At 52.5% G+C, this 25,138-nt stretch overlaps 2 protein-coding genes across 2 annotated transcripts; one reads left to right on the top strand and one right to left on the bottom strand.

Annotated features, from left to right (window-relative positions):
* Positions 1 to 1,505: 1,505 nt before the first annotated feature.
* Positions 1,506 to 11,141, bottom strand: fam20ca (FAM20C golgi associated secretory pathway kinase a). The gene is made up of 10 exons (XM_061846117.1): positions 10,465 to 11,141; positions 9,365 to 9,531; positions 6,855 to 6,933; positions 5,097 to 5,189; positions 4,193 to 4,308; positions 3,500 to 3,680; positions 3,315 to 3,424; positions 3,161 to 3,242; positions 2,894 to 2,953; positions 1,506 to 2,753 (listed from the first exon to the last, which is right to left on the bottom strand). The coding sequence occupies exons 1-10, from the start codon at positions 10,953 to 10,955 to the stop codon at positions 2,507 to 2,509; spliced, it is 1,626 nt and encodes a 541-aa protein (XP_061702101.1). The 5' UTR covers positions 10,956 to 11,141; the 3' UTR covers positions 1,506 to 2,506.
* Positions 11,142 to 16,435: 5,294 nt separating this feature from the next.
* Positions 16,436 to 20,230, top strand: LOC133514897 (uncharacterized). The gene is made up of 7 exons (XM_061846974.1): positions 16,436 to 16,585; positions 17,090 to 18,268; positions 18,442 to 18,536; positions 18,624 to 18,668; positions 19,066 to 19,290; positions 19,624 to 20,044; positions 20,125 to 20,230. Exons 1-7 carry the CDS (start codon positions 16,531 to 16,533, stop codon positions 20,214 to 20,216), a joined length of 2,112 nt encoding a protein of 703 aa, XP_061702958.1. The 5' UTR covers positions 16,436 to 16,530; the 3' UTR covers positions 20,217 to 20,230.
* Positions 20,231 to 25,138: the final 4,908 nt, after the last annotated feature.

The raw sequence follows: 25,138 nt of genomic DNA on the forward strand, positions 1-25,138 counted from the left end.
AGGGATGGTGTTCCTGTTGCCATAGAAACGAGGCGGACCGTGATGTTAGCAGACTGCAAAGGACGTCTTTGAAGGATGTGGCTGGGAAACAACGTGAGAAAATCAAAAACATCCTTCAATTTGATCGCTAATATTATTGACAACGATACATTCGAGTCTCCGTCACAATTCGGTATGAGTGCGACATGCTGAGAAACTTGGAAGGAATCAAGACAACGTGCAAACAAATCAACGTCACAAGTTGTTTTGCACCTGCACGACCGTAAACACGGAATATGCCGCCCTCTAGCGGCCGCGCGCAGTGCGGTTCAGTTTCCATCAGTAAACTGGCGCACTTGCGCGCTCTGCTGGACGCTATCGGCAGTACACGCTACACTGAGTGACTTTCAGCAGCACGGACAGCAGCTTTGATTTTGCGCTCTCAATATTTTCACATTTTTACATTTCATATTTCGTGGGAGTTGACGCTTCCTTTTTGGCGATAGGACGATTCAAAAATTCCACAACATCAATGGTCTCCCTGCATCCCTCTCTCGATATATGAATTTATATCTATAAACACACCCACGTGTTTTGCCAGGAGCGACACAGCGGCGGCGCAGATGTAAAGCATCGGCCTCACGGTTGTGAGGGCTGTGGTTCAAATCCCGTTCCCGCTTGTCTGGAACTTGACTCTAAATCTCCCCGTCGGTGTGATTGTGAGTGGGGCTGTTGTCTGTCCCCGCGTGCCTTGCGATTGGCCGGCGACCTGTCCAGGGTTTACCCGCCTCGCGTTCGATGATAGCCGGGATAGGCTCCAGCACTCCCGCGACCCCCGTGAGGACAATCATCTAAGAAAATGGATGCGTATATACACACATAGTAAGCTACAAAGGGGAGAGGGAATTAAAAACAAAAAAAAAACCTCTTCAAATTCCAAACAGTGCGAGAGTAGCTCCCAAATATGTCACTGCTTTTGATTTTTGTTCCGGGTCAACATGGAACTTGTCTTGAAGACGCTCAAAACTTTTGGGTGAACCAAAATAACAGCAAACGCTTGTTCCCGATACAGACAACAGGATATTCATATCTTCTCTGTCGGTTGAGCGTCTGTCCCGCAACGATTACAAAGGGGCCCCCGTCGGGCGGGCGCACTTTTATTTGGAGGGCGCACTCGAGTAATCTTCGTCTTCACAGCAGGAAAGCAATCAAACGACGCCGGTGAGGTCACCAAAGTCCGTCTTTGTCTTTCCAACGAGGGAAGAACAAAACGGAAAGCGAGAAGCGCCTTTGCGCCGTTATTTTGGTCTCCGTCAGGCGTCGACGTCTCTTTCGGATAAAAAACCAGTTTCATCCCTCGCTCGCTCGGCCCGTCGTCGACATTCAAGCCCTGATTTGGCGACTCGAGATTTGAAAGTGTTGAAAATGAGACCAATGCTAACTCAAAAGCGAACAAATGTTTTTCGCTTTTGGACTCGTCGTGTCGACGAAACGGACACAGATTGCGACTCTTCGGCAGGGACGGAACAATTTCATGAAATCCTTGAACACAAAAGGGAACAATCGGAGTTGAAGTGCAAATACGTCGACATCATGGCCACTTGTATTGCATACTGCTTTCCCGTGTTTATCGTTGTAGTATTTTTGTTGCTTGAGTCGGAATTTGCCTTTACTGGAAAGCAACCCTGCAGGGATTATGAATATACATAACTGGAATAAGGCAAGTCAAAATTACAGCAGCACACAAAGTTTACAACGTTGTATATCTGGTGGAACATCAAATATTTCGGATACTTTGATTTGTAACGGCAAGCTCTTACCCTCCATGTTGGCGCCCCCTATTGCTGGAATCAAGCACGACAACAACACGCCCACCAGGGCGAGAGAAAATGCCCACGGTTCAACATCCGGCGTGGGTTCACGCACGTAAACCCTTCCCATAACGTCCGTGAACATTTCAACGGATATTGAACTTAGCTGTATTTATAATGCGTCTCTGGATTTAAAAAAAAAAAAAAATGTCCGCTGGCTGAGGGACGTCCGTTTGGGCCTCTCACGGCTCGCTCCTGCCTTTGTTTCTTTCACAAAGACGCAAGTTGCGCAAGGCGAGCACGCAGTAACGCCTTCTCAAAAATTCGACGCGGCCCAACGCCGAATTCTCGTCGCAAGGCACTCGACCGGCGCGTTAAAGTGACCAAACAAGCAAAAAAAAAAAACAGGAGCGAGTGAATGTGAGCGAGGGAGAAGGCAAAAATGTCTCAAAGATACCCGACGATCAGGCCGTCTTGCGTGTGGGGAAAAAAAGGGAATCGGGCCTTGGCCTTGTCTAATAAAAGAGGGCTTTGCCGCCCTCCTGTGGCATCACAAGATATTGCACAGCTTGCTCAGGGGCGTCGGTTTCTTTCACCGGTCGCGCGCCACCCACAGATAGCAAGATTCACAAGGAGACGGAAGCCAAAGAGACGAGACGCCGGCCGCGAGTCCGGCAGAGAGTCCGGGAAAAGCGGCCAGTGAGGGCCGGGGGCCCTCACTGGCCGCGCGGGGCCGGCCCGCCGTCCGCATCTTCCGCCACCACGTCGCCGTAGCCCCGCTCGGCCACGCAGTCGGCCAGCGCCCGCAGAACCAGGCCCAGCCGGCGGTCCAGGGCCCCCAGGTGAGGCCGGATGAGGACGGGCGACAGCCGGTCTCCCAGCAGCGACTCCTCCATCACGGCGCTCAGCCGGTAGTCTTCCTTGGCCAGCAGCTGGAGACGGAGGAAGGTGGACTTCCTCACCCTGAACAGGAACAGAACAAAACGGCGTTTTGGATCCTCGCCATCTCCACATCGCCTCCCAAAAGAATCCCGATCCGAGACATCCGCACGGGATTTGTTTCTTTTTTTTTTCGAAGCGAAAGAACCTTCTGGTCTTCTGACCTGCAGCACTGCGTGAGCGGGACCAGGATGGACATCTCGTCGTGCGAGTGCTTCCCAAACCTGAAAAGGACCAGACGCAACGATGTCACAATCACAAGTCCAACCGCCGCCGACTGAATGTCGTCCGGCTTCCTCGGGACCAAACGGAAGCTGGATTCGTTCCCGGTCATCACGGTCAAAAGAAGAAAATCTCACCCTTGGAAAAGGGAAGCAAAATATGCAAAAGAGAATATGAACGTTGCGTCTGCGCGCAAATGCTCCAAGTACCCTCTTCCGTTGTCCAGGTGAATGATGAAGGTGTCGTTGCCGAACTTCTCAAAGGTTTCGTAATGGTGGCGATCCATGTTACCTGCCGAAAGGAAACCACCGTCAACAATCAATCGGCGGGTCGGGACACAACCTTTGGGAAACGGCGTCGCACCCGTCAGGAAGTCGAAGATGCTCATGTCCATGACGTCCAGCAGTCGAGCGCCGCGGTCGTACGGCGGCGTCCGCTTCACCTCGTCGCAGTAACCCGGGTCCACCTCCCACCTGCTCGGACCCGACGGCGATACGATAAGGAGAACTCCCCGGAGAGGAACGCGGCCGGCGGCGCGCGCGGCTTACTCGGCCTTCTTGCGTTTGTGGTAAGATCGCCGCCAGGGGTTCCTCCACGTCTTGCGTTTGGCCAGGTTGAGGTCGGGCAGGAAGGCGGCCAGCGAGCCTTCCATCTGGTCCGGTTTGCCGCACAGCGCGTGTTCCGTGGAGCAGTAGTACGAACATTCGCCGTAGAAGCACACGTTGTCGGCTGCCGGACGACAGACACCGACAGCGAGGCCCGTTTTGCTTCGGTAGCCCGCCGGCTGAATTGCAACTTTTACAAGCCATCGTTTATCATTTTGACGTTTTTTTTTTTTTTTTACAGTCGAGTAACCTCGCCTGGCGATTTTTTTCGGGAGGTGAGCGGAGTCCGATGACTCGCCTGCGGGTGTCGCCTCACATGTCGAAATGACTCAGGCGAGGTCAACGGCGTTTTTATGCTGAGCGGCGACGGAGATCTTGAATTGAATTCGCGAGCGAACCAACGCGCTCACGACAAAAACCACCGGACCAAATGCCAGTAAAAAGCAAGATTTAGCTTCATTTTCTACAGCCGAAATTGATTCAAGGATACTTGAGTAGCAAGAATGCCAAAGGGAGAGCGTGAAGAACGCATGGCGTCAAGGTGCGTCGTGTTGACGCGTCATTTTGTGTCCTTTCCTGTCGTGGCGTCACACGTGGCATCGCCCGACACCGCTGCCGTGCCGATGTGGTTTGTACCTGGCGAGGTGAAGAAAGTCCTCCGTAGCTTTTGATCCCGCGTCGCGTCTCTGATCTCGCGCGTCACGTTAACCAGCCGTCCGGCCACCGGGGGAACCCTCCGGAAGTCCAGGACCCTGCGAGGAAACGGCGACGCGGGATGACGCCGAGGAGAGATCGGGAGAGAGGCTGACTTTTCCGTCTGGGTGAGGGAGGGGGGCGCGGCCCCTGCGGCGGGGGCACCGCCGCGCGCTTCCTTTGTCCGTTGAGGTGAGGCTCGGCCTCGCGAGCGCCATCTCGTGGTAGCTAAACCAGGCGCTAGCATGCACGTTAGCAGTGGAAGCAGCGTGTCAAAGTCTACGTTTTGGCGGACGAGTCGCACGACAATTGTGCACATGTGTCCACTTTGGAGGAAATGGAAGACTTTTAAGTGCATCCTGTGCTGGCAAAAATATGGTACATGCCATACGTAGGTCCCGCATCCATTATTTGAGGATTTTCATTATTTGCGGGGGTGGAAAGAACGTGAAAGGGGAACCGCGTATTTTGAATTCAGCGCTCAACACTGCAGCGGGACAAAAGTTCGTGATTCATCCAGTCGTGCTTGCGCCTAAGCTTGAAATCACCTGCGCTGAATGATGATTCATATTTTGTCATTTTCCATTTTCAAGTGTAAAAGGATCAAGTGACAGTTGTGGATTTCGCAATCAGAGTGCGCTCGTCTAATTCCCCCGCGCGCCAAAATCCCTTTCAGATACTGGCGGTCGCCGTCTATTGAGGCGGCGCCTTCAGTTGCGACGACCGCCGCCGACTGACCGGGAGAAACGGAACCGGCCGGGCCCAGAAAAAACAAAAACCAAGTGGGATCATTTCCCAAAAGAATTATGACTCGCTTGCTCTGAAAAGAATCAACGTTCGGCCTCACCGGTCCAAGTGGAAGGCCGCGATCTCGGCGTTGTGCCTCTCGAAGTCGGAGAAGTAGAAGAAGTCCGGCGGCGTTTCCTGCTCGCGGCTCTGCCTGAAGGAGGGAGAAGAAGAAAGGAAATCACGTCGGAGGGGACGTTGGCTCAATTGCTTTCCTTATCCGATACGTTACCGCGACTTTCATCAAAACAGTGCATAGACGGGGGAAACGAAACGAAACGGTCGCCTTTGAGCAAGGCAGCGAGCGGGCGTCTGCAGCGACCCCTCCTGTGACTCCCCGTTCAATGAGAACACCTCGGAAAGAAAGTCCTCACTTCTGCTCGAGTGGCGGTCCGCAAAACTTGATCGGGAGTCGGAGGGCGAGACCGCAGAACGTTGAGGCGCACGGACAAGCGGGCGCCAAAAAAACACAAAAAAAAAAAACAAAAGACGCCGACTTTGAACTTTGGTCGCGAGGTCTCTGCGCTCCAAACTCGGTCGGACACGTGCCAACCGTACTGTGGGCAATTTTGGGGCTCCTTCGAATCGGCCAGCGTTGCGGCTGAAAAGACGATCGTTCACTTTTGCCTTCACGCAGTTCGGTGGAATTTCAAATGCACGAGACGTCGCTTCTCACTTTGCAGGGACTCGAAGCGGCACTGCGAAGCAGCAGGAAGAAAATATTTTTCATTTCAACGATCGTTTGATTGATTTGGAATCCTTTGAAGTGGCACGATTTCCCCGAGGCTCTCGTGGGAGCTCTTTGAGGGGAAAAAAAAAAAAAAAAAACATTTCCTGAACGTCGCCTACGTTTAAGGAGGAGGAGTACAAAAATAAATGACTTTTTTTTGTTTTTTTTTTAATCCATTTGTGGCTCTGTGGCACTAGTGAACAATTTCAGAGGGGATTTGTGCAGCACGCGATGAATGCGTCAACGTATTTACACGTCATTCATGTCACGCGCATCCCGCGTCTTAGTTTCTTGGTTTGCATCCGCGAAGCTGGTAACGGCGCCGCGAGCCGCTCGGCCTTCCTGCCGCTCCACGCGACGGACGTGACGCTGCTATCTTCGCCGTCTTGACGCTTTTCGCTTCCTTCCTGCCAACGACGGCCGTGTGGCAAAACAACGTGGGAGCTTTTGGCTCGTTCTCGGTGTCGTAATTCCTTCGAGGGCGCCGTCGTCGTCACGTCAATCGCTTCTGCCTCTCCCGCCTTCCATCCAGTTCCGAGTTAGTGTCACGGGAATCCAACCGTTTCCTACCGCTGACGAATATTGTCGTCAATTGTGTTTTCCACTGGTAGGTGTGGAAGGCAGTGCCGCCCACGCCCGGCTTGTTTGTCAAATACAGTTTTGTGAACCACTGCAAAGACTGCCAGGTCCCTCTAGATGGCGGCATTACGTCGCTTTGGATTTGAGATCAGAACAACTTTGGAGAGGACAATGAAAATTAGGAGGTGACTCACAAATGCCAACTCCTTGGAAGTTCTTGACCATTTTTGTTTATTCAATCATTTCTTGTCCGGCTTGTTAATAAGACATTTTTTGGGGGGCTCTCCAGCGTGCTTCGTGCACTGCGCGGCCACTTCTGAGCGAATCCTTTTGATCGCGGTCTAGTTGGACGCAGGAGTCGAAAGGGAGAGGACGAGCGCAGTCGTTACGGTCTCCCCGAACGAAGACGGCCCGCCGTCGCCCGTCTCAATCGTTAAACGGCGGACCCGCTGGAGACGCGGCAAAACGTGCAACCGCGTCACGGATTGGCAAGTTGTGGCATTGACCTACTTCATGGGTTTGAACAGAGCTTGTCCCAAGTTCTGGAAGGTCACGATCAGCTTCAGCTGGGTGCCGCCCGATTTCATGGCTGCAAGAGAAGAAGCCCGCGTCAAAAGACCAGTTTTGATTTTTACAAAGCCAAGCGGCACAATTTGCGATCGACGTGCGCTGTGGAGAAGCGGCCTGAGAATACATAATCGGTGCGGTTTGAGAAAAAGAACAAGAATTCCCCCGTGAGCGAGGGCAAAAAAAAAAAAAAAAAAAAGCTGAGGAGACTTTTCAGAAGGGTGCCAAGATGGCTCCCAAATACTCTTCGAGATACAACATTAAAATCAATGCAAACTTTGGACGACAGCAGCTTAACCTGCAAAGTCTCAGGTCCTTTTTATGATTACGCTAAAACGCGCTTTTAATCCCGTACGGACACAATTTATCGGCAAAAGGGGCAAAAACGTTTCCGCTCCATTTCGGCTTTTTGGCAACTCGAGATTGCGCCGCCGAGCCACCCAAGATGACACTTTTCCATGTTTTGCCTCATTTCATATTTGTGGAAATGAAGGCTACGCGTGCGTCGAGCTCGTGTCCGAAGACAGAAGCCATTAAGAAAGCAAAAAGTTAACACCTTCGTCTGTCTGGAAAGAATCACGTCGTCAACTGGAGTAACGACGGGAGAACTTTGGCCCGACCGAGCAAAATGCCATAGATGGGCTAATGAAAGCAACTCTGCGGGTGCTTCAGGTCGGTCGTTATGAACTCCAATCGATTAAAATTGCAACCGTCCCACCGAGTGTCTCCTTTGGGGTTTTGTTCGTTTATTCCAGCACGAGAATTTCGTGACGGTGACCCGGCGTCTCGGGTTTTGAGCTCATCGGAGGCTTTCCGCGGAGCACCGGTCCCGTTTCTTGAGGCCCTCGTGTGGCTTCATCAAGTCCGAAGATTCGACTCCAGGCGTCCGTACAGGCCCCGACAGCCATTTGACGTGAGCGACGCGACCTTGATCCGCAATCCCGGAGGGGGGCGACCTCCATTCCGTGCCACGCGCCGCTCGCTTTTGTTGTTTCGTCAAAAAAAAAAAAAAAAAAATGACAGCGCGCTAATCCCTCCCGCTGTGGAAAAATCCCAGCAGAGCTCAGCTCGCTGTTTTGTTTGCCACGCGATGCGGCGACGGCACGTCGGCGGCAAACTTCCGCCGGACGCAACCGCAAAAAAAAAAAAAAAATGTCTCCAAAGGAAGGACGGCCCGCCTTCCCACCTTCAAAGTCGCCAATCCCGTTTGTGAGGCTCGTCCGCGCCGACCTTCCGGCGCCCGTCAGCGGAGTAGCGCCGCGAGATACCAGAAGGAAGAGATTTGATTGGCTGGCACGGAACAGGACATCTCGTCACATCCCGCGGGACCTTCAAAATCCGTTAACGTGACCGTGACCCGTTTTTGCCTTCATTTAGTCCTGTGACGACATAACCACGGAACCTCGGCCGGAAAGTGACAAAATGCAAAAGGCGCCGCGAGCCCAAACGGGCCCACGGTGGCACTTTCCGGCCTCGCCGTCCAGCCGACGTTCGCCTCCTAACCTCGATGGCGGCGTTGATCTCAAATCCAACGCGACGCAACGCCGCCATCTGCGGGGATCTGCGAGTCGTTGCGGAAGTTGACAGACCTTGGCAAATACTCAAATAAATATTAGTCAGTGGCAGCAAACGATTACGGTCCATGAATCAGAACATCCACAAAAGTAAATGCGTGGAACAAAGACAAATTCCACACACGCATTAAATTCCTAATGATCATGCCCCGATGTAGCTGGGACCACAGCACATAACCACGTACACATAAGTCTACACACCCCTGTTTTTTTGTGTGAAAAAAGTGAGAACACGATGAAATATTTCAAAACGTGTGCCACCGTAGAACCCTCACAGCTCAGCTGGAATTTAGTTTGACAGCTGGAGTGTAGTTGCACAAGTGCGCACACCCTCTGCTAGCTGCAGATGCGACTAATCATTTCCAAGCTTAGTTTAAATGCAGGACCGCACGCACCTGTCGCATTTCAACCAGATAAAGTTCAGCTGTTCAGGTGCGTAAACTATTTATGTATCAGCAAAAAAAAAAAAAAACATTTTTGCCGACAATTTAGTCAATTCTGTCAGCCTATGAAACATTTTTGGATCGCGGGAGGACGCCGGCCGCAGGGTCCGGAGCAAAGCGACACAAGACAAGCACGGACAAACGTGCAACGGCGTACGCAAACTTCAAATCCAGTTGGCTAATGGGCCGCACGGAACGGAAGGTTCCCTTCTTTCCATTTTTTTCCCTTTGACAATCCTTTTCGATGTCCTTTTGGCAGCTTTGCAAGCTAATTTGAGCTGAAAATGCCCAGAATGTCCTTTTTCCAATTCATTAGCTTTTGCGCCGCTTGGGAGTTGGGACGGATGGCGTTCCCATGAATATGCAACATTTAAATAAAGGTGAGGGTTGTTTTCTCCATGCAAATATGGAAATCAGCTTTGTTTACGAGACTCACCCACGCTGGTGATCTTCTGCGTCAGCAGGTCCCGGAGCAGGCCGCCCAGCGCCGGGTCGCTTCTGGCGTACAGCTGGTAGCGGTTGATGCCGGTGTGGAAACGCAGCCAGTTGGGGTAGGACTCGGCCGCCTTCTCCGGCTGCCGCCCGTCGCCGTCTTCGCCGCGCCTGGAAAAAAAGAACCACGATGAAACGAGACTCTGACTTTTTTTTTTTTTTTTGGACCTCGCGAGTCATCCACTTCTCCTTTTCGATACTCCTACGAAAAAAGGGATCATCAAATAATTTTTGGGGTGACGAGTCAGAAGTTTATCATCTGGATAGGCGGCGACAAGGTGATGAGTCAGAGCCGTCATGGACGAGTAAGAAAACCGCATGACACCAGGCAAAAAAAAAAAAAAAAAAAAAAACCATGCAACAAGATTACAAAAGTTGTGTGACGGTTTCCTTCATTACGCCAATGTCAAGTCCCTTGAAAGCAGGTCGCAACTTTTGCCGTCTCGCGAGCGACGTGGACCCACAAAAACAAACTTTATAAAGGTCGTTTGTCAGGATTTCATCCATCCGGTTTCCGGAGCGGGTCGCGGCCGTGCTGACTCGTAGCCTCGGGCGAGAGACGGGCGATACTTCCGACTGGTAGCCAGCCATTCGCATCGACAAACAACCGCCGGCCCTCGCATTCACACCTACGGGCAGTTAAACTCGCATGCACGCGTGGAAAGCGGAGTACCCGTAGAAAAGCCACGGAGGCGCCAAGTACACGCGGGCCAGGCCGGATTTGAACCCACAACCTCCTTTGTATTGAGAGCTTCAGTGCTGTTAATCCAGCTTTGTTCGATTGTAAATAGCACGCGCCATTCAAATTTCAGACGAGATAGACAGAGAGAGAGACGGGCGGGCGGGCAGGCAGACAGGCAGGCAGACAGACAGGCAGACAGACAGGCGGGCAGGCAGGCAGGCAGACAGGCAGGCAGGCAGGCAGGCAGCAGGCAGGCAGGCAGGCAGGCAGACAGGCAGGCAGGCAGGCAGGCAGGCAGGCAGGCAGGCAGGCAGGCAGGCAGGCAGGCTTTCTCCTTCTCTTTCTCTTTCTGAGCGATTTACCATCTGCGCTGCTCACTTGCTTCGGGTTGGAAGGTGATTTCGGCGTTGACGTCGAACAAAGCGTCCCGTTCGGTCAGGGGCGGAAGTGCAAGCTGATACAAAGGATGCCGAAAGAGAGCCGCGAGTCGGGATGCGCCGGGAGCGGCTCCGGCTCCGGCTCCGGCGGTCGCGCGACCCCCGCTGGCCTCGCGCTCGTCCGGCTCGCCGCCGGGCGTCCTCCTCCGGGGCGACTGGGTCCCCGCGCCCTTCTCCCGGGACCGCGGGGCGCTCGTGCGGTTGGAGTCGGGCTCGCTGCTGAAATCCCGCAGGATTCGCAGCGGTCGCTTGTCCGCTTCGGCCGCCGCGCACCGGCAGCCGCCGCCGCCGTCGCCGCCTTCCGCCGCCGACGTTCTCCGGTCCAGTCCGGGCAGCAGGTCGACCAGAATGTGCACCGTGCACGCCACCAGGAACGCCGTGAGGAGCAACACTCGGAATCTACGAAACAGGATCATCGCGTGTTGGTGGACTCCACTTCACGCGCTTCACGCGGGATTATCCGCCGGTGCGAAAAAGTCCATCGCGGGCTCGGATGTTGAATAGTTCGGGACGAAAAGAGGAGAAAGCCGCCCCGAGGCACCGCCAAGGCTTCACGCTCGCGGTGACGCAAGTCCAAAAGTCCACAGTGTGCCACAACAACACGGGTGCATTCCGTCCACTAAACAAATGAGTCCCCCAAACCAAAAAAAAAAAAAAAAAAAAGGTAAGGTAAGGTAAGGTAAGGTAAGGTAAGGAGCATCAACAATAAATAATCAAATCAAAAGCAGAAGATTCCGAGGGGGGAGAGCAGAACCGCTCGCTCGGCCCAAATCAGCGACGGCGGCCTCGGGAGCTCCGAACGCCGCCTCGCCTCCCGCGCGACTGGCCGTCGTGCGGCCAATCGTCTCACGGAGCGGCGCCTGTGACGCGCGCGTCCGACTCCCGCTGGGGGGCCGCCACGCCGCCTGTCGCCGCCAGAGGGCGAGAAAAAGATGGCGAAGAAAAGATTCGGTTCGACTCCACTTGGAAACAGGAGACGCATCAAATGGACGCAAATGCAGAAATACATTTTTGTTTGTTTTAATACTGTCGACTATAACTCACCTCAATGATGAACGGGTGGATAAAAAGCAACATTTTTCATTTGTTTTCCCTTCTACGTACACAAGTCGCGTGTTTAGTGTGCGGCTCCGCTGGCTCAAATTGGAAAGTGGACAAACAAATAAATCCCAAATCTGAGAATTTGAATGGAAAGAAATCACGTGACCCGGACGTCTTTTTCCATTTTGGAATTCGATTTGGCCACAAACCGTTGTTGCGTTCCGGAATGTCGGCGTGACCCGAGGTGGCGTTTGCCCGGCCCGGATCGCAAAATGCCCTCGCGGAGACTTCGGTGACTTCGCGGCGCTGACAGAAAACAAAAACGCGGCTGCGACGTTTCAAATTGAAGGAGCAAAGGTCAAAGGTCATCAGAATACAAATCAACGGACAGCGTAGGAAAAACATTTTCAGAGTCAACGAGGCGCATCTTGGACGACTTTTTTCCCGTTCGGATGACTTGAAATTCCAGACGAGCATCTGAGCCGGCGAATGTGGCGGACCGGACCCGATCCACGCGTGCATTGAGACGTCGCGCGCGCGTTGGTGAGGCTGCTCGACGTTGCAAGTTTTCAAGCGCTTTTAAACATGGCGACTTTTTTTTTGTTTTTGCTTAATGTGAAAGATGAGTTTTTGTCAAAAGTGCTTCCATCGTACAGCCAAGTGAGATCCATTTGCAGAATGAAAATGTATGATCATATTTTCTCGCTCTGGAGAAAGGTAAACAGATTCCATCGCTACTTCTTAAAAGCAAGACTTGAAAAACGCTTGCAGTCTCTCTAATCGGGTTATTTTTCATCTGTGCACGTTAATCGTCTGTTGCACCTCGCAAGCCTTCTCTGGGGCTATTATTTGCCACTTAAGCAAAATCTAATCTTTCATAAGACGACACAGACCGAAGAAAACAGCTCGCAGATTTCAAAGGGTGGAAAAAGAAAAGGTGTGTCGCCATTTCGCATTTGGTGCTTCAAAAGAAAACAATCTGCCAGCCAATCAAGGAGCGGCTCCTTCAAAACTTTCCAAACCACAAAATAAGAGGCCCACGAAGACGACGACGCGCCCTCTCTCAAGTCCTGGTCCCGAGGCCCGAGGCCCGAGGCCCGAGCTCGTCACCCTCGGAGGGTTTGGCGCCCATATTTGGTTACGTTTTAGCCTTCATCTCTTGGCATCCGGGCAAATGAAAAATTGGGGCGCATTTCGTATCTCTGTTGCTTTTGTGACACCGCAAACTTCAAAAGACCCAAAGCAAGATGAAATCCGGCCTTTGGATGGCATCATAACATTCCTATGAACACACGCAACTACAAAACGCTCCATGAACGGCGTCGCCGCACGATTTGAGTTTACCGTCAGTTTTGCACGCCGTTTGCCGTTCACACCATCAACCTCATCACATTTCTCCTATCGTTTTGTCCGACTCCCGTCGTGTTGTTACTGCGTCATAATTGCCCGACGTTCACTGCCTAATCTGCGTCTTCTACTCAAAACTTGTGCTGATGTCAAATCCAAAGTGAAGCAATGTCGCCATCTGCAGGCATCTGTTAGTCATTACTCTGGTTGACAAGCCGAGGCCAAATAATTCATACAAAACGACTCCAGCAGAGCTGCGTTCCTCACCCGACCGCTTTATTGTTATTATCCTCCAATCGGCCGCTCGTTTTTCATGCTTGGCACCGCGCTTGGGAAAAAAAAAAAAAAAAAAAAGAACCTGCCAGCTTCTGGAGTTTTGTGAAATATTTCAGTTGAGGGCCGAGTCAATTTTGGACCTCACTGAAAGTCAAAAACTGGATTTGACATCAAATAAGTGAATTTAATAGAATATCACTTTTTTGAGCTTGTCACGAAATAAAAGACAGCAAACTCCAAAGAGGGAAGGCGGGGGCGGGGCCAGTGGGCGGGGCCAGGGGGGCTGACACCAACTGCGAGCAGCAGAAATGCGGACGTCGCCGCTTCTCCTCCGAAGGAAAAAAGCCGCAGCATCCGAGCGGAGGCCCCTCAAGAGGTCGGAAGACCGTTCCAAACAGGTCGGCCGGCGCCGGAGGGACGCGACGCGTCGTCGCTTCGGGGTCAACGAGCTCACCTTTGACCCCGTGGCCAAAGTTCAGATCAGAAGCGGGGTGCAAATATTGACGAGGAGCTCTGGCACCATTTCAAGTGTTGACCGTCGCTTGTCCGTTTGACGGCGGCGTTCCCGTTTTACAGCTTTTGGCCTTCTCGAATCTTCCGAGACCAAAAAATGTGCAACAAGGCCGCGAAAAGAAAGCCACGCCTCTTTCGAGTCCTTTCGTAATCAGCAAAAACGACAACGAGGAAAGAAAAGGAGCTTTGGAACAAAAGAAAAATGATGCTAACTAATATTTCTTGCTTTTGTGACGCATGCACAAATGTCAAAAAAAAAATTGATGGTCAATTCTTTAGCTATTGACAATTAAGAAAGAGTCGTGAGTGACTCAGGTTGAACACTGTTGGCCATCGTCAATAACTTCATCTACTGCGTCATTTTTTGCGCAGTCGTGCGACACAATTTCTACCACATACCATGACAAATACGGTTTATGTCGTTCACATCCAGTAAATGTGTGTGAAACCCCCCCCCCCCCCAAAAAAAAAAACAAGCCGCACCGCCGCCGCAATGTCGGCAGAGCTCCAAAACGCGAGCGGAACATCGTGCCCGTTCCCGGCTCGCGACAACCCTGAGGTCGTGTTGGCGTGACACGTCGGGTTAGGGGGGGGTGGGGGGGTGACAATCCGGTGCGACTCTTTGACTTTGCTTACGCAAGACTTTGGCGCTCCCACTTGTTGACATGCGCCGAACACTCGCCGCTGGAGGAAAGAGGTCGACGTTTCTCTCCTCGTCGGGTCGTTTTCACCCTGGAAGGTCGAGCGGCCCCATTTTGTTTGGGTTTTTTTTTTCTTTGCGGGCGGACGTTGCAGCCCTGACCGAACGATCATTTTTAAAGATGAATTGAACGTGAATCGTTGCTTGTTGGTGCTTCTTACGACGGGGCTGCCGCAGAAAAAAAAAAAAAAAAAAAAAAGATGCAGATCGCGAAGGACCTGACACGATACGGCAAATGTCGGCAAAATGCAATGGCGGAAAACGCAGAACAAACGCAAAACGCCCCCCCCCCCCCCCCATCCAACAGGCTTCGCACCGGCGTCGCGGTTTGAGAGCGCCTCGTTGTCCCCTGCGCCGAGTGACCTGGCAGCCTGCGCAGATTTGAGCGGCACAAAGGGAGGTGGCATCCATTTTTACAGGTGCTACGAGCGGCATTTGATTGACAGGTGACAGATTTTGGGCAGAATCGCTATCGGAAGAGGACGTATTCCCTTTCGGCTTTCCGGGGGACTCGGCCGATTTTCTCGACTCCCTCCAGGTTTTCCAGGGCCGACAAAGCCGAGTGGAAGTGGGAGCGCGTGGCCCGGTCGCCCATTTGAAGTTGCGGCGCGGCTCACTGGGGCCATCGGTCCGTCCACGCTGCTGACTTTGCTGTTGCTGTCACATTTCATATTCAACGCTTGTCAGCCGAGCGCCTTGATGAAAAATGTATCGAATGGACATCGAAAAGAAAAAAGCTGCGCTGAAGTCAAGAAAATATGAATCTTTAATTTCCTTTCAGGCGAGGTCACCGTCAAGGTTGCGTTCTTCTCTTTTTGGTTTCCCGTCCGACACGTCTTCCCTGTTGTGTTTTTGATTCGGAGCGAAGTCGAATCCCCTTCGAGTTCTGCGACGTTCGGAGTTCGCAGGCCGTCCGGCCTCACGGGAAGTCCTCGTGTCACTCGAGAGGGTGACTCGGGAGAGAGGACGAAGGAGTTTGTTGAGAAAATCTATATTTCGGACGTTTTCGTGGCGGGCAGACGTACACGTTTGGCCGAGGCCGCTCCGTGACGTCTCGGTCCGTTTACGACGACGACTTTTGTCTCGTCTAAACAAAGTATTTTGGACCGGCTCCATTTGGGTGACGTCTTGCTTGAAATGTACCGAGCAGCTCGGACTTCAAAAGTGAATCCACAAAGTTGACCCAAAGGGGAAGATTGCACGCCGTCCACGTCGTAAGAAGGGCCGTCGTTATCGTGTCCTGGTGCCCAACGGATGAATTCATAACGATTGCGCGAGTCATCGTGGTTCCCTTCAATTGTCATGACTATTGTGAATCTGTTTTGACACGGTGCCTGAGCGGTCCGCACATCTGCCTCACGGTTGTGAAGATCCGCGTTTGCTCGCTCTCCCCATGTCTGGGTGGCTTTTCTGCGGGTGATCCGGTTTCCTGCCAGGGAGGTTGATTGAAGGCTTGAAATTGCCCGTTTCTTTCCACGTGGCCCGCGATTGGCTGGCGACCAGCTCAGGGTGTCGCCCGCCTCCGGCCCAAAGACAGCCGGCTGCGTGACAGGAAGCGGTTCGGGACATGAGGGTGTTATTTTCCTGCTTCAAAAGATCCTTCAAAAATCTTTTGGCTGGTTTATGGATGGATATTTTTCCCATTCATTTCAAAAGGGAATTCTGGGTAAGAGTCCAAATCCTCTTGGTTTTTGCCTGAATATGGGAACGAGAATCACGTTGACGGATTCACAAGTCCGACACGTTAAACCTGCGTTAACTGGGCGGGGCAGTCAACCATTTACGGGCGGTTATCGGCCACACACACAAAAAAGGCATCCGTCGATAACAAGATCATGCGCAGATTTTTGTGCGATTTCGGGCCAGGTTGTCGACGCGTCATCGTTCTTTATGTTGTCACGAGTGGTTTGAAGCCAATTGCAATGAACGCACGACTTTATTTGCCTTTGATGACATCGCCCTCTACTTGCGGCGACGTTGACGCTATCGTGTCGCCGCTAAACAATGGAAGCCCTCAACTCGTACAATCGCGGCGCAGACAGAAAGTTTTGGAAACTCATGAGCTCGTCGCCACGCGCAAACTTTTCCTCGCGAGGAACCAAGCATGACAGACGATGGCTGATGACAGGCTTCAACTTTTGCTGGCCGCGTCCTCCGACAGCCACTCAGGTGCGTCGCGACATCGTTGTCATTAGAAGACCGCCAACGCTTTGCACAGGAAATGACGATAAATCATCAGTTCTTTTGACCGCTTGAAAGGTGCAAAGTTCGACGTGAAGTCCGTCGTTTGCGTTTCTCTTCTCCTTCATTTCTCTGATGTGAAGCACGCAAAATAAGCCCAAAGTCTGTAACGTGAATTCAGCGCGCTGGGAGTGAACACACGCACGTCACCCAGGGCCAATCGGGAAATTGGAGAAACTTTTATATCCCGTAAATGCAGTAAATAAAATGATGTACCAGAGGAGAGCTCATATACATCAGTAATTCATGTCAATTGTCTGTTCATAACTCCAAGATGAAACGGCACCTTCTACATTGCACATTCCGTAGTTGCTAGCTTTGAGTTCTACAGGTAACTTGTTTCATTTAGCCAAAATATTTTGTGAAATCAGAACTCGTACGAAAAGATCCCCCCCATGGCTGCTGATGCTTGCTTATCTTTATCAATCGTAGCAACCGGAGAAATGAGCACCTTTTTGGAAGATCGTGTGGCGACGACACAAAAAAGGAAGGCGAGCAGCGAGGAGAAACCAAAGTTCGCTGACCTCGTACCGCTGAGGATGACCACCGCACGCGAGGTCGATGCGACGTCAGCGTCCCCCGCGAAGAAAAAGAGCCGGCGAAACCTGCGCCAGTCCGCCAGTGGCGTAGCGACCAGAGGGATGAGCAGGAAGTTGAACACAAAAACAGAGATCATCACAAGCGGGCAGAGAGGGGAACCAGCTCGAGGGTCCGGGAAGGGCCTCCCCACCGCGAGCAGCACTCTCGCCAAAAGGTCTGAGGGCCCCGCCAAGGCCAAACCCACAAAGACGATCTGCAATGTCCAACTCGACTCCAGTGCGAAGAAGCAGAGCGGCAAACCATTCGGAGGGCGCGCCAAGAGAGGAAATTCCGCCACGGAAACTCTCGCCAGCAAGAGGAGAGGAAAACCAACGCAGGGGACGATAACGACCGTGCTGACTAAAAGGACCGGGAGAAGGTCCAGCACAAGGCCAGAAACCCCCACAAAGAAAGTCAGGCGTCAACGGAACGGGGAGCCCGTAAAAGCTCTTCCTTCTCAAGGGAACAAGAGAAAGTCTTGCGCAAAGCCGGCGACACTGGCACAGAAACCAAACCATAAACATCCCCGAGGCTCAAAGAAGACAGCGCCGCTCAAAAGAGCAAGGACCGAGTCCCGTACGCAACAAGCACACTTGGGAAAAAAGCAGCGGGTAAAAACAAAAGAAGGACTCGTCAATACCAGCTCGCCGAGAGCCATCAAGAGAAAGTGGGACACAAAACCGGAGCTATCGACCAAGAGAACCGAATCCACCGACTTGGCCAAAGAGGATTTCCTGGTTAAAGGGACCGAGAAAAGGTTGGGCACCCCCACAAAAAATCACAGGGCTAAAAGGACTGAGGACCCGGTGAAAACAACGCCGGGCACCCAAGCCAAAAGAAAACGCAACTCCGCACCAAAGAGCGTCTCAAAGAAGCGCAGCGCAACACCCGCTGAGCCGTCTGCCTTCTTTTTTGGGGAGACCAAGAAAGAGGCCCCAACCGAGCGGCTGACGTCGAGGAAGACGGGCGGCGATATTGCAGCCGGCTTCAAAAGCTCGTCGACGACCTCCCGACAGGCTGCAGTTCATCGAGGTAAACCGCCGCCGGTCCCAAAGGACACGTTTGCGTCGAAGGCAGCGCCTTTCCAAAACGACAAAGTCCCAGTCCCAGTAGAGGATCGTGGATTTTGGCAACGACGCTCGAGTCGACCGAGTGTCGTGTCCGTATACCCCCACCCCCACCCACCACCCCTTGTGTCCCTGCAGCTTTGTTTGCGCAGAAATATCAGCAGGTCAATAAGCTCGGCGAAGGAGGCTTCGGATCCGTTTACGCCGGTTACAGGAAGAGCGACTCGTTCCCGGTAAGAGTTCGTCACGTCATGCGCCTGTCACAAAAAGCCACTTTTCCCTTTTTGTCACGACCACATATCGATGATTCTCTCCCGTAGGTGGCGATTAAATACATACCCAAAGAGGTTCAAAGTGTCCCACTGGTGAGTGCCGTCGAGGGTCGGGGTTCCTCTTACCTCAGACAGAAGACAAACTTTTCTACCAGCGCGGTAGGAATGGAATTGAGAACACACATGACAGTTTGAACATGACACGGTAGAAAAGAGAATTAGTACCCCGCCAAGAGGTCCAGCAACTGGCAGAGTCTCCTGAAAGGGTGCCAGGACTTACTGGTAGCAGTCCAGCGATATCGGATCGGACTCAGGTTAGAGGATGTCAAAAGGTTTACGTGAGGAAACGTGTCCTTGAAAGTCGCTAGTCGGGTAATCGCTTAAAAGCTCGACGCTCGCTGCTTTACGACCACGTAAGGGAGGGACTGGAAGAGTTTGGTGATAGTCACCAGTCAGCCGAAATGATTTTGTTGCTCCTGTGATCTGACAGAACATCAACGGATCGAAGAAGGACATCCCCATCGAGGCCTTGCTCATGCTCCAAGCGTCCATCAAAAAGAACTCGGACGGGAAGTCCGCAGTTGTGTCGTTGCTGAACAAATACGATCTGGAGCACCAGATCGTGCTGGTGATGGAGAGGCCGGTGCCTTCCGTGGACTTGTTCACGTACATCACCAGATGCCGGCTCGGCGCTCTGCTGGAGTGTGAGGCAAAGGTAGCTACCGAAAGTACAAACGCTTTGTGTCACAGTTCTGATCGTTGTCTTATTCGTACCAGTCACACCAGAGTTCTTCATTTAGCAAGACCTCGACTAGCAGAGCCAACGTCAGAAATGAGTTCTTTATCCAATGTAGTCCGCCCTTTTAGTGGTGGTGGGTCGGGGGGGGGGGGGGGGCCTGACCCCCTCAAAGCAAAAATGCGGCAATCTGAGACTGGGTTCGCAGCGTCCTCTCGCGGCTCGGAGAGCGGGCCGACCCGGTCGTCCTCCATCCCGCAGTTGGGAAACCCGCTCATCCGTGTTCTGGATGTGCCCCCCCCCCCCCCCCAGAACATCATGAAGCAGCTGGTGGCGGCAGCGATCAACATGCACGCTGTGAACGTTTTCCATCGAGATTTAAAGCAAGAAAATATTCTCCTGGAGGCCACCTCCGGCGTCCCTCGTGTGCGAATCATCGATTTCGGCTGCAGCTGCTTGGCGAGCAACGAGCCTTACCGGGACTACAACGGTAGGACGGTGACATTTGTCCGCCTCGTCGGTCATTTGTTGCATTCGGGCTCCGTCTCCGTCCTCGCAGGCACTTTATGCTACGCTCCCCCGGAGTACATTTTACGACGGACGTACAGCGCCGCTCCGACCACCGTGTGGCATTTGGGCGCGCTGCTCTTTGAGTTGATGGCCGGAACCAAACGCTTCGACACGGTCATGTTTCTGTCCCAGATGCTACGACTGAATCGGGTCCTATCTGAAGGTAAGACAATTCTCCTTCCTGACGCGCGCCGCCGAACCGTCACCGCGACTAACGACTTTTGTGTTGCTTTTACGGACAAGAATGCGAAGATTTCTTGTGGAAATGCTTGAATTTGGATCCGGACAAGCGGGCCACCCTGGAGCAGATGCAGCAGCACCCGTGGCTCATTTGAGAGCGCGCACTTGGTACGCTCAAATGTGCGGGAAAACGACTTTGGTCATCTCAGGCTGCTTTGGTTAGCGCTGCTGTCAGTTTTGGATGACCACAGCTGTGGAAGTGTCGTCAAATACAAGAATATGCAATCCTTCTCCAGAATATTTGTTGGTTAGGGTCGGGGTCAGGGTCCGAGTTTTGGGGGCTGGCTTCAGGAGACACGCCGTACCGCCCCTTTGACGTGAGTGCAGTTATTGTGAACTGGCAGCGTCGTTTGCCTTCAACTATGCAAAATTATGGATCTTCTCTTTTGTTGGAATGCTTTTCAAAGTGCTTTTCTGTGGCCTTTTCTTTGGGAGGGGGTTGGGAGGGGGGGGGGCACTAGCGACGACAGCAATGGATTAGACAAAGTTGTCACTCACTCACTTTCCCTGCTTATTTTGACACGACAACACATGCCAATCATCCATATTTCATATGCAACACGGCCAAATAATGCACAGGATGTGACGGATGCGACGTGCCGCCTGGCCCCCCCCGAAAGGCGGACGGATGTTGACGACTGCCGTCCCCCCGCTAGCGACCGAGCGAACCGCGAAGCGACGTACATCTCGGCAAGAAATCGTTATCAGACGATTGAGTTATCAGCGGGGAACGAATCAGCATCAGTTTCACCTCAACATGGCGGCGGGATGACGTTAAATACGGTCCGACAGGGATGAAGCAATATTTTTTCTCCACGTTATTCCTGTCACGCTTCGATGCACTTTTTTACACCGTTGATGATGAATGATGCAAAGTACATGACACATAGAAAAAGTCTACACACCCCACTTGAGCATCTTGACATTTTCAATGCTAATTGCAACCAAGTCCATTCGCCCTCAACGTGGCACCAACGTGCTCGACTGCCGATGCCGGTTCTGTCCGTTTGGCGATTTGGGTTGTGGCCAAAAACCAAAACACAATTTTGTCAAATGCGTTTTTGAATGCTCGGACATTTTTTTTCTCCTGCCCGCTGGGGTTGCAAGCGCCAAAGCTGAAAGCAGGCCTCCCTCTTGCAGAAACCGAAACTGAAGAAGAACTGGAAGAGCTCAAGTTGAGGCGGTGTGAATCAGAATCAGCACCCGCTGAAACGGTGAGGGGCGCGTGCCGGCCGACGCCCTCCCCCCCCATTTGCGAGCGGCGCCGGCCACGTTACGTCACCTTCACTTTGAGTGAAAAGATTCCCTTTGGGGTCTTTGACAACACGTCGCGGTCGTGGCGGAACAAGCTTGGAAATGATTCATGGAGGTCGCATATTTTCACTGTCATTTGAGCAGGGGTGTGTAGAGTTTTGATACCCACTGCATATCCTTCCACTTCTCTTTTGCTGTTGGATGGCAGCAACAGAGCTTCATGCAAATTATTATTGTTCAAACTATGTCACTCTGCCAAAAGGGAACTTTTTTTTTTTTTTTTTTGCAATTTGATTGATGTATTTTGGATAAGACAAGAAACTGCTCAATATGTTTTATTCTTTTTAATATTAGCAGTCATTTGTCACCTTCGATGTTTTGCCCCGGGCACGAATGAAGAATTTATGGACGTTGCCACCCGACAATTGGAAAAGGAACCTTGTCGTCAAAGCGGAAGCCGCAATCCAAATCCTGCTCAGTACACGTTCCGGGCCCGTCGCTCACGTCACCGAAGGGCTAATCGGTCCCGGTCCGGATACGGTCACGAGCCCCGTTTCAGCCCCGTTCCAGCCGAAGAAGGTCCGAGACAAAGCGGAACGCTCTCGTTTGTGTGCATTCGTTGAGGGGGAAAAAAATGATCGGGTTTCCGCTTCGCGGTCGTGCAGACGACCTGAGTCCGTTCGACCCCGAGTACGGAACCCGGAACACCAAAAGGGAAACGTCAGCGGCGCTCGGCTCGGGTCAGCACCCCGCAGCCGATGGAAATCAGCGTGGCGGGTTACAAGCGCCGCTGGTGCCCCGACACCCGTAATGAGTCCATTAATATGGACATACCCGCTCAGGTCAATTTCACGGCCCGCTTCGGAGGAAAAATGAAAAACAGGCTCGTGAATTACTGAGCGGATGCGAGAGTGACACAGCGAAAGAGAAGGAAAACGGCTCCGCTGACGTTGACCGATGCTGACGGCAACCGGAGGCCAGGGCCTGACGCTGAAAAACACCGACACAAACTACGGCGCCGGCCGGCAAAGGTCGCGGCACCGGACCGAATCTGTCTCGTCTTTTCTCCCTCCCCTCCGAGGGCCGCAAAAGCTCGAGTCCGCGTCAAGACCTTCGACGCGCGAGTCGGTTCCTCCCGCATCGAGCGGCGCCGGCCGAACGTCAGGCAGAGAAAAGAGACGTCGGCTGAAACCGTGACACGATATCGTAACGATTGCAATGATGATAACGTGGAGTCTCGGTCGTCACCTAATCTGTTGTTGTAATTTTGCCGGACCACTTCCAGTTTGGGGACGCTGCGCAAATTGTCAAAGTCACCGGCCGACGCACTTTGTTGCGCGTCGTCCGGTACGTTCGGCCGACGCCTGCCAAAACGAGGCCCCGCCTCCTCGTCTGCTGACTGCGTTGTCAACATTGGGACGACGGCCAGGAGGCGTCTCCCCCCCCCCCCCCCCCCCACCTCCCGTCAGACTACACAACGATGTCCGACGCTTGCGTGGACTCGACCCCGACGACCGCCGGCCGGCACGTCTGGTTTCATCACGTAGCGGACGGACATCAAAGCGCTTTGGCGCCTCGGGGGACAACGTTTCATGCGCTCATTTGCATTTCTGAGAAACGATTTACCCTTTTTGTTCGATTGCTTTTTGTTGTTGTTGCCGTTAATCTTTGCATTCGCAACATTTGTTTCATGTTTAAGGTCAGACAAAGTTCCGTTTTATAAAAACGAGAGCAAAGTCTCGGCTTGGTCAGATGTGTGCCGCGAGCGGGCCGCAACGCAAGAAGAAGTCAACAAAAGTCCAATTGAGCGCAAAATAAAACAAATCCTGTAATTGGAGTGTGCGGCCAATCACGTAACTCGGGGTGAGGAATCCGAGCCAGATCAAAAGAAGGCCAAAGCAGCAGCAGCGCTTAGCTCCGGCGGCTGCCCTGCGGCGCTAGCTAACCTTTTTCTCCGCGCTCGGCTCGCGTTCACCTGCTTTGCGCTTCAATGACACCGATTAGTCCCGCGGCGTCCAGGCCGTCGCCACCCGCCCGTGCAAGGAGTCGCCGGCGGCCGTCAAAGCATTCCACACCCGTGTCACCCAGTGGGCGCTGGAGCTTTTTTGCGTGACAAAATACATATTCGCTGTGGGGGGGGGACCTTCTTTCAATACGGCCGGTTGGATTTTTGTCTCCAAATTGACACCAACGGTCGGTCCCCACGTGGTGTGCTATTTTCACAAACTGTTGCCCACTCTCGAGTGCGGAAAGAGCTTGAGATCAAATCACTGAACTTTCTTGTCTGAGAAGCGTCGCGTAGCGCCACATCTTCTTGACTCGGTGAAGTCGTGGCCTCACCGTTGAATGAACGGGTGGACAAAGGGGAAAGTGGAAAATAGCCACTTTGCTACATTTGAGCCGGGTCGTCGTCGCAGAACCAAGCCCGTCAGCCAGCAAGCTACAGTTGCGCGCGTTCCGTTCCGCCGCCAACGACCGGACGGCTCGTTGTTTGTTTTATGACGACGTCAAAGAATGCAACCTTCAGGTGAGGTTCACCGTCAAACTGAACAAAGACTGAATATCACGTCGTGAATCTAAAACCACCGCCGAGCTAAGTTAATGGCAGGTCGCAGTAAGAAATGCCAGCGAATCGCGTACATGCCGCAAATATTCACAGACATATTCTTTATCCTCCGTGAAGAATGAATCGTAGCGTGGCTTACTGAGTCATGATAAGTCTCCGGGTCAGTCTTATACTGCCCCCAGGTGGCCTATCCGAACACGGCAGACGCAGCAGCACAATGCCCATTGAATTGAGGCAAGAAATGGAAAAGAAATGCGCGTCGTCAGAAAGTACAACACACACGCTGGTGATAAGACAAGATGAGATCAGACGCTAAGTGAATGAATGTCATTCGAACATTTCTACTCGTAAAGGATTAAATAGATCAAAATGAACGTTGAGCCTTGACCGTCGCTGGGATGCTCCTGCGCGAATTTTCCCCGTGGAAAAAAAAAAAAAAAAACCAGAAAAAAACGTTTACAGCACGTGACGGTAAAGGAGGACGCAATTGTCCATCGGTGCGAACGCTGCCTGGCGATTGGCCGGCAAGTCCAGGACGGGTGGAAATTGTTCCAAGAGTTTTGTTCCAAATGTGCCGAAAGCCCTGAAGAAAAACGCAGGCCGTGATGAACGACTGCATTAATGTTCAATTCTATTTGTAGCCTCCTTTATATTTCTACAGATGGTAAGTAGCAGCAACAAAAAAGTTGAAAGACATTTGAAATATGACAACAAATGTGACATTGAATGAACGTGAAGATTTTCTTGTTGTTGTTTTGACTTTTACTCGCATTATCGCATGACCTCAACGAGTTTATTTCAGCAACATTTGTTAATTTGCTTCCCAAAGAATAAAATGTCATTTTTTTCCCCTTCGGTTTTTCCCCAGCGCTGAAAGTTTACTTACAACAGCCGAGAGACGCAAAAGAAGCTGTCGGCGAAAGCGCTTTATTTATTTTTGTGAGCCCGCGAGTCAACACGCGACCGGGATGTGCTCACTTCCGGGCCAAACGAGCGCATTCGGTCAGAACCCGCGCAGGAAGTCAAGCGAGCTGCCAGCGCGCTCACAACTGCGAGGACGACGTCTTTTCCCGCTTTCAAACGGCCTCCGGCCAGCGCAACCGCGGAACGGAAACCCACCGGCGACCGCGGCTTGTCACGCGCGCCCGCGCGTCTGAATTCTTCCCTTTTTAGCCGACGCGGGCGGGCGGGCGGGCA

The sequence above is a fragment of the Syngnathoides biaculeatus genome, chromosome 16, assembly GCF_019802595.1.
Source record: "Syngnathoides biaculeatus isolate LvHL_M chromosome 16, ASM1980259v1, whole genome shotgun sequence".
NCBI classification, from domain to species: domain Eukaryota; kingdom Metazoa; phylum Chordata; class Actinopteri; order Syngnathiformes; family Syngnathidae; genus Syngnathoides; species Syngnathoides biaculeatus.

What these genes read in the sequence shown, in the direction of transcription:
- LOC133514897 (XM_061846974.1), top strand. Translation starts at nt 16,531, where the DNA reads ATGGCTGATGACAGGCTTCAACTTTTGCTGGCCGCGTCCTCCGACAGC. An exon ending in GTCCTCCGACAGCCACTCAG is followed by an intron (nt 16,586 to 17,089) that starts GTGCGTCGCGAC and finishes TATCAATCGTAG; the next exon opens with CAACCGGAGAAATGAGCACC. An exon ending in GGAAGAGCGACTCGTTCCCG is followed by an intron (nt 18,537 to 18,623) that starts GTAAGAGTTCGT and finishes TCTCTCCCGTAG; the next exon opens with GTGGCGATTAAATACATACC.
- fam20ca (XM_061846117.1), bottom strand. Translation starts at nt 10,955, where the DNA reads ATGATCCTGTTTCGTAGATTCCGAGTGTTGCTCCTCACGGCGTTCCTG. An exon ending in GCTCTGTTCAAACCCATGAA is followed by an intron (nt 5,190 to 6,854) that starts GTAGGTCAATGC and finishes TCCCTCCTTCAG; the next exon opens with GCAGAGCCGCGAGCAGGAAA. An exon ending in CATCTTCGACTTCCTGACGG is followed by an intron (nt 3,243 to 3,314) that starts GTGCGACGCCGT and finishes TCCTTTCGGCAG; the next exon opens with GTAACATGGATCGCCACCAT.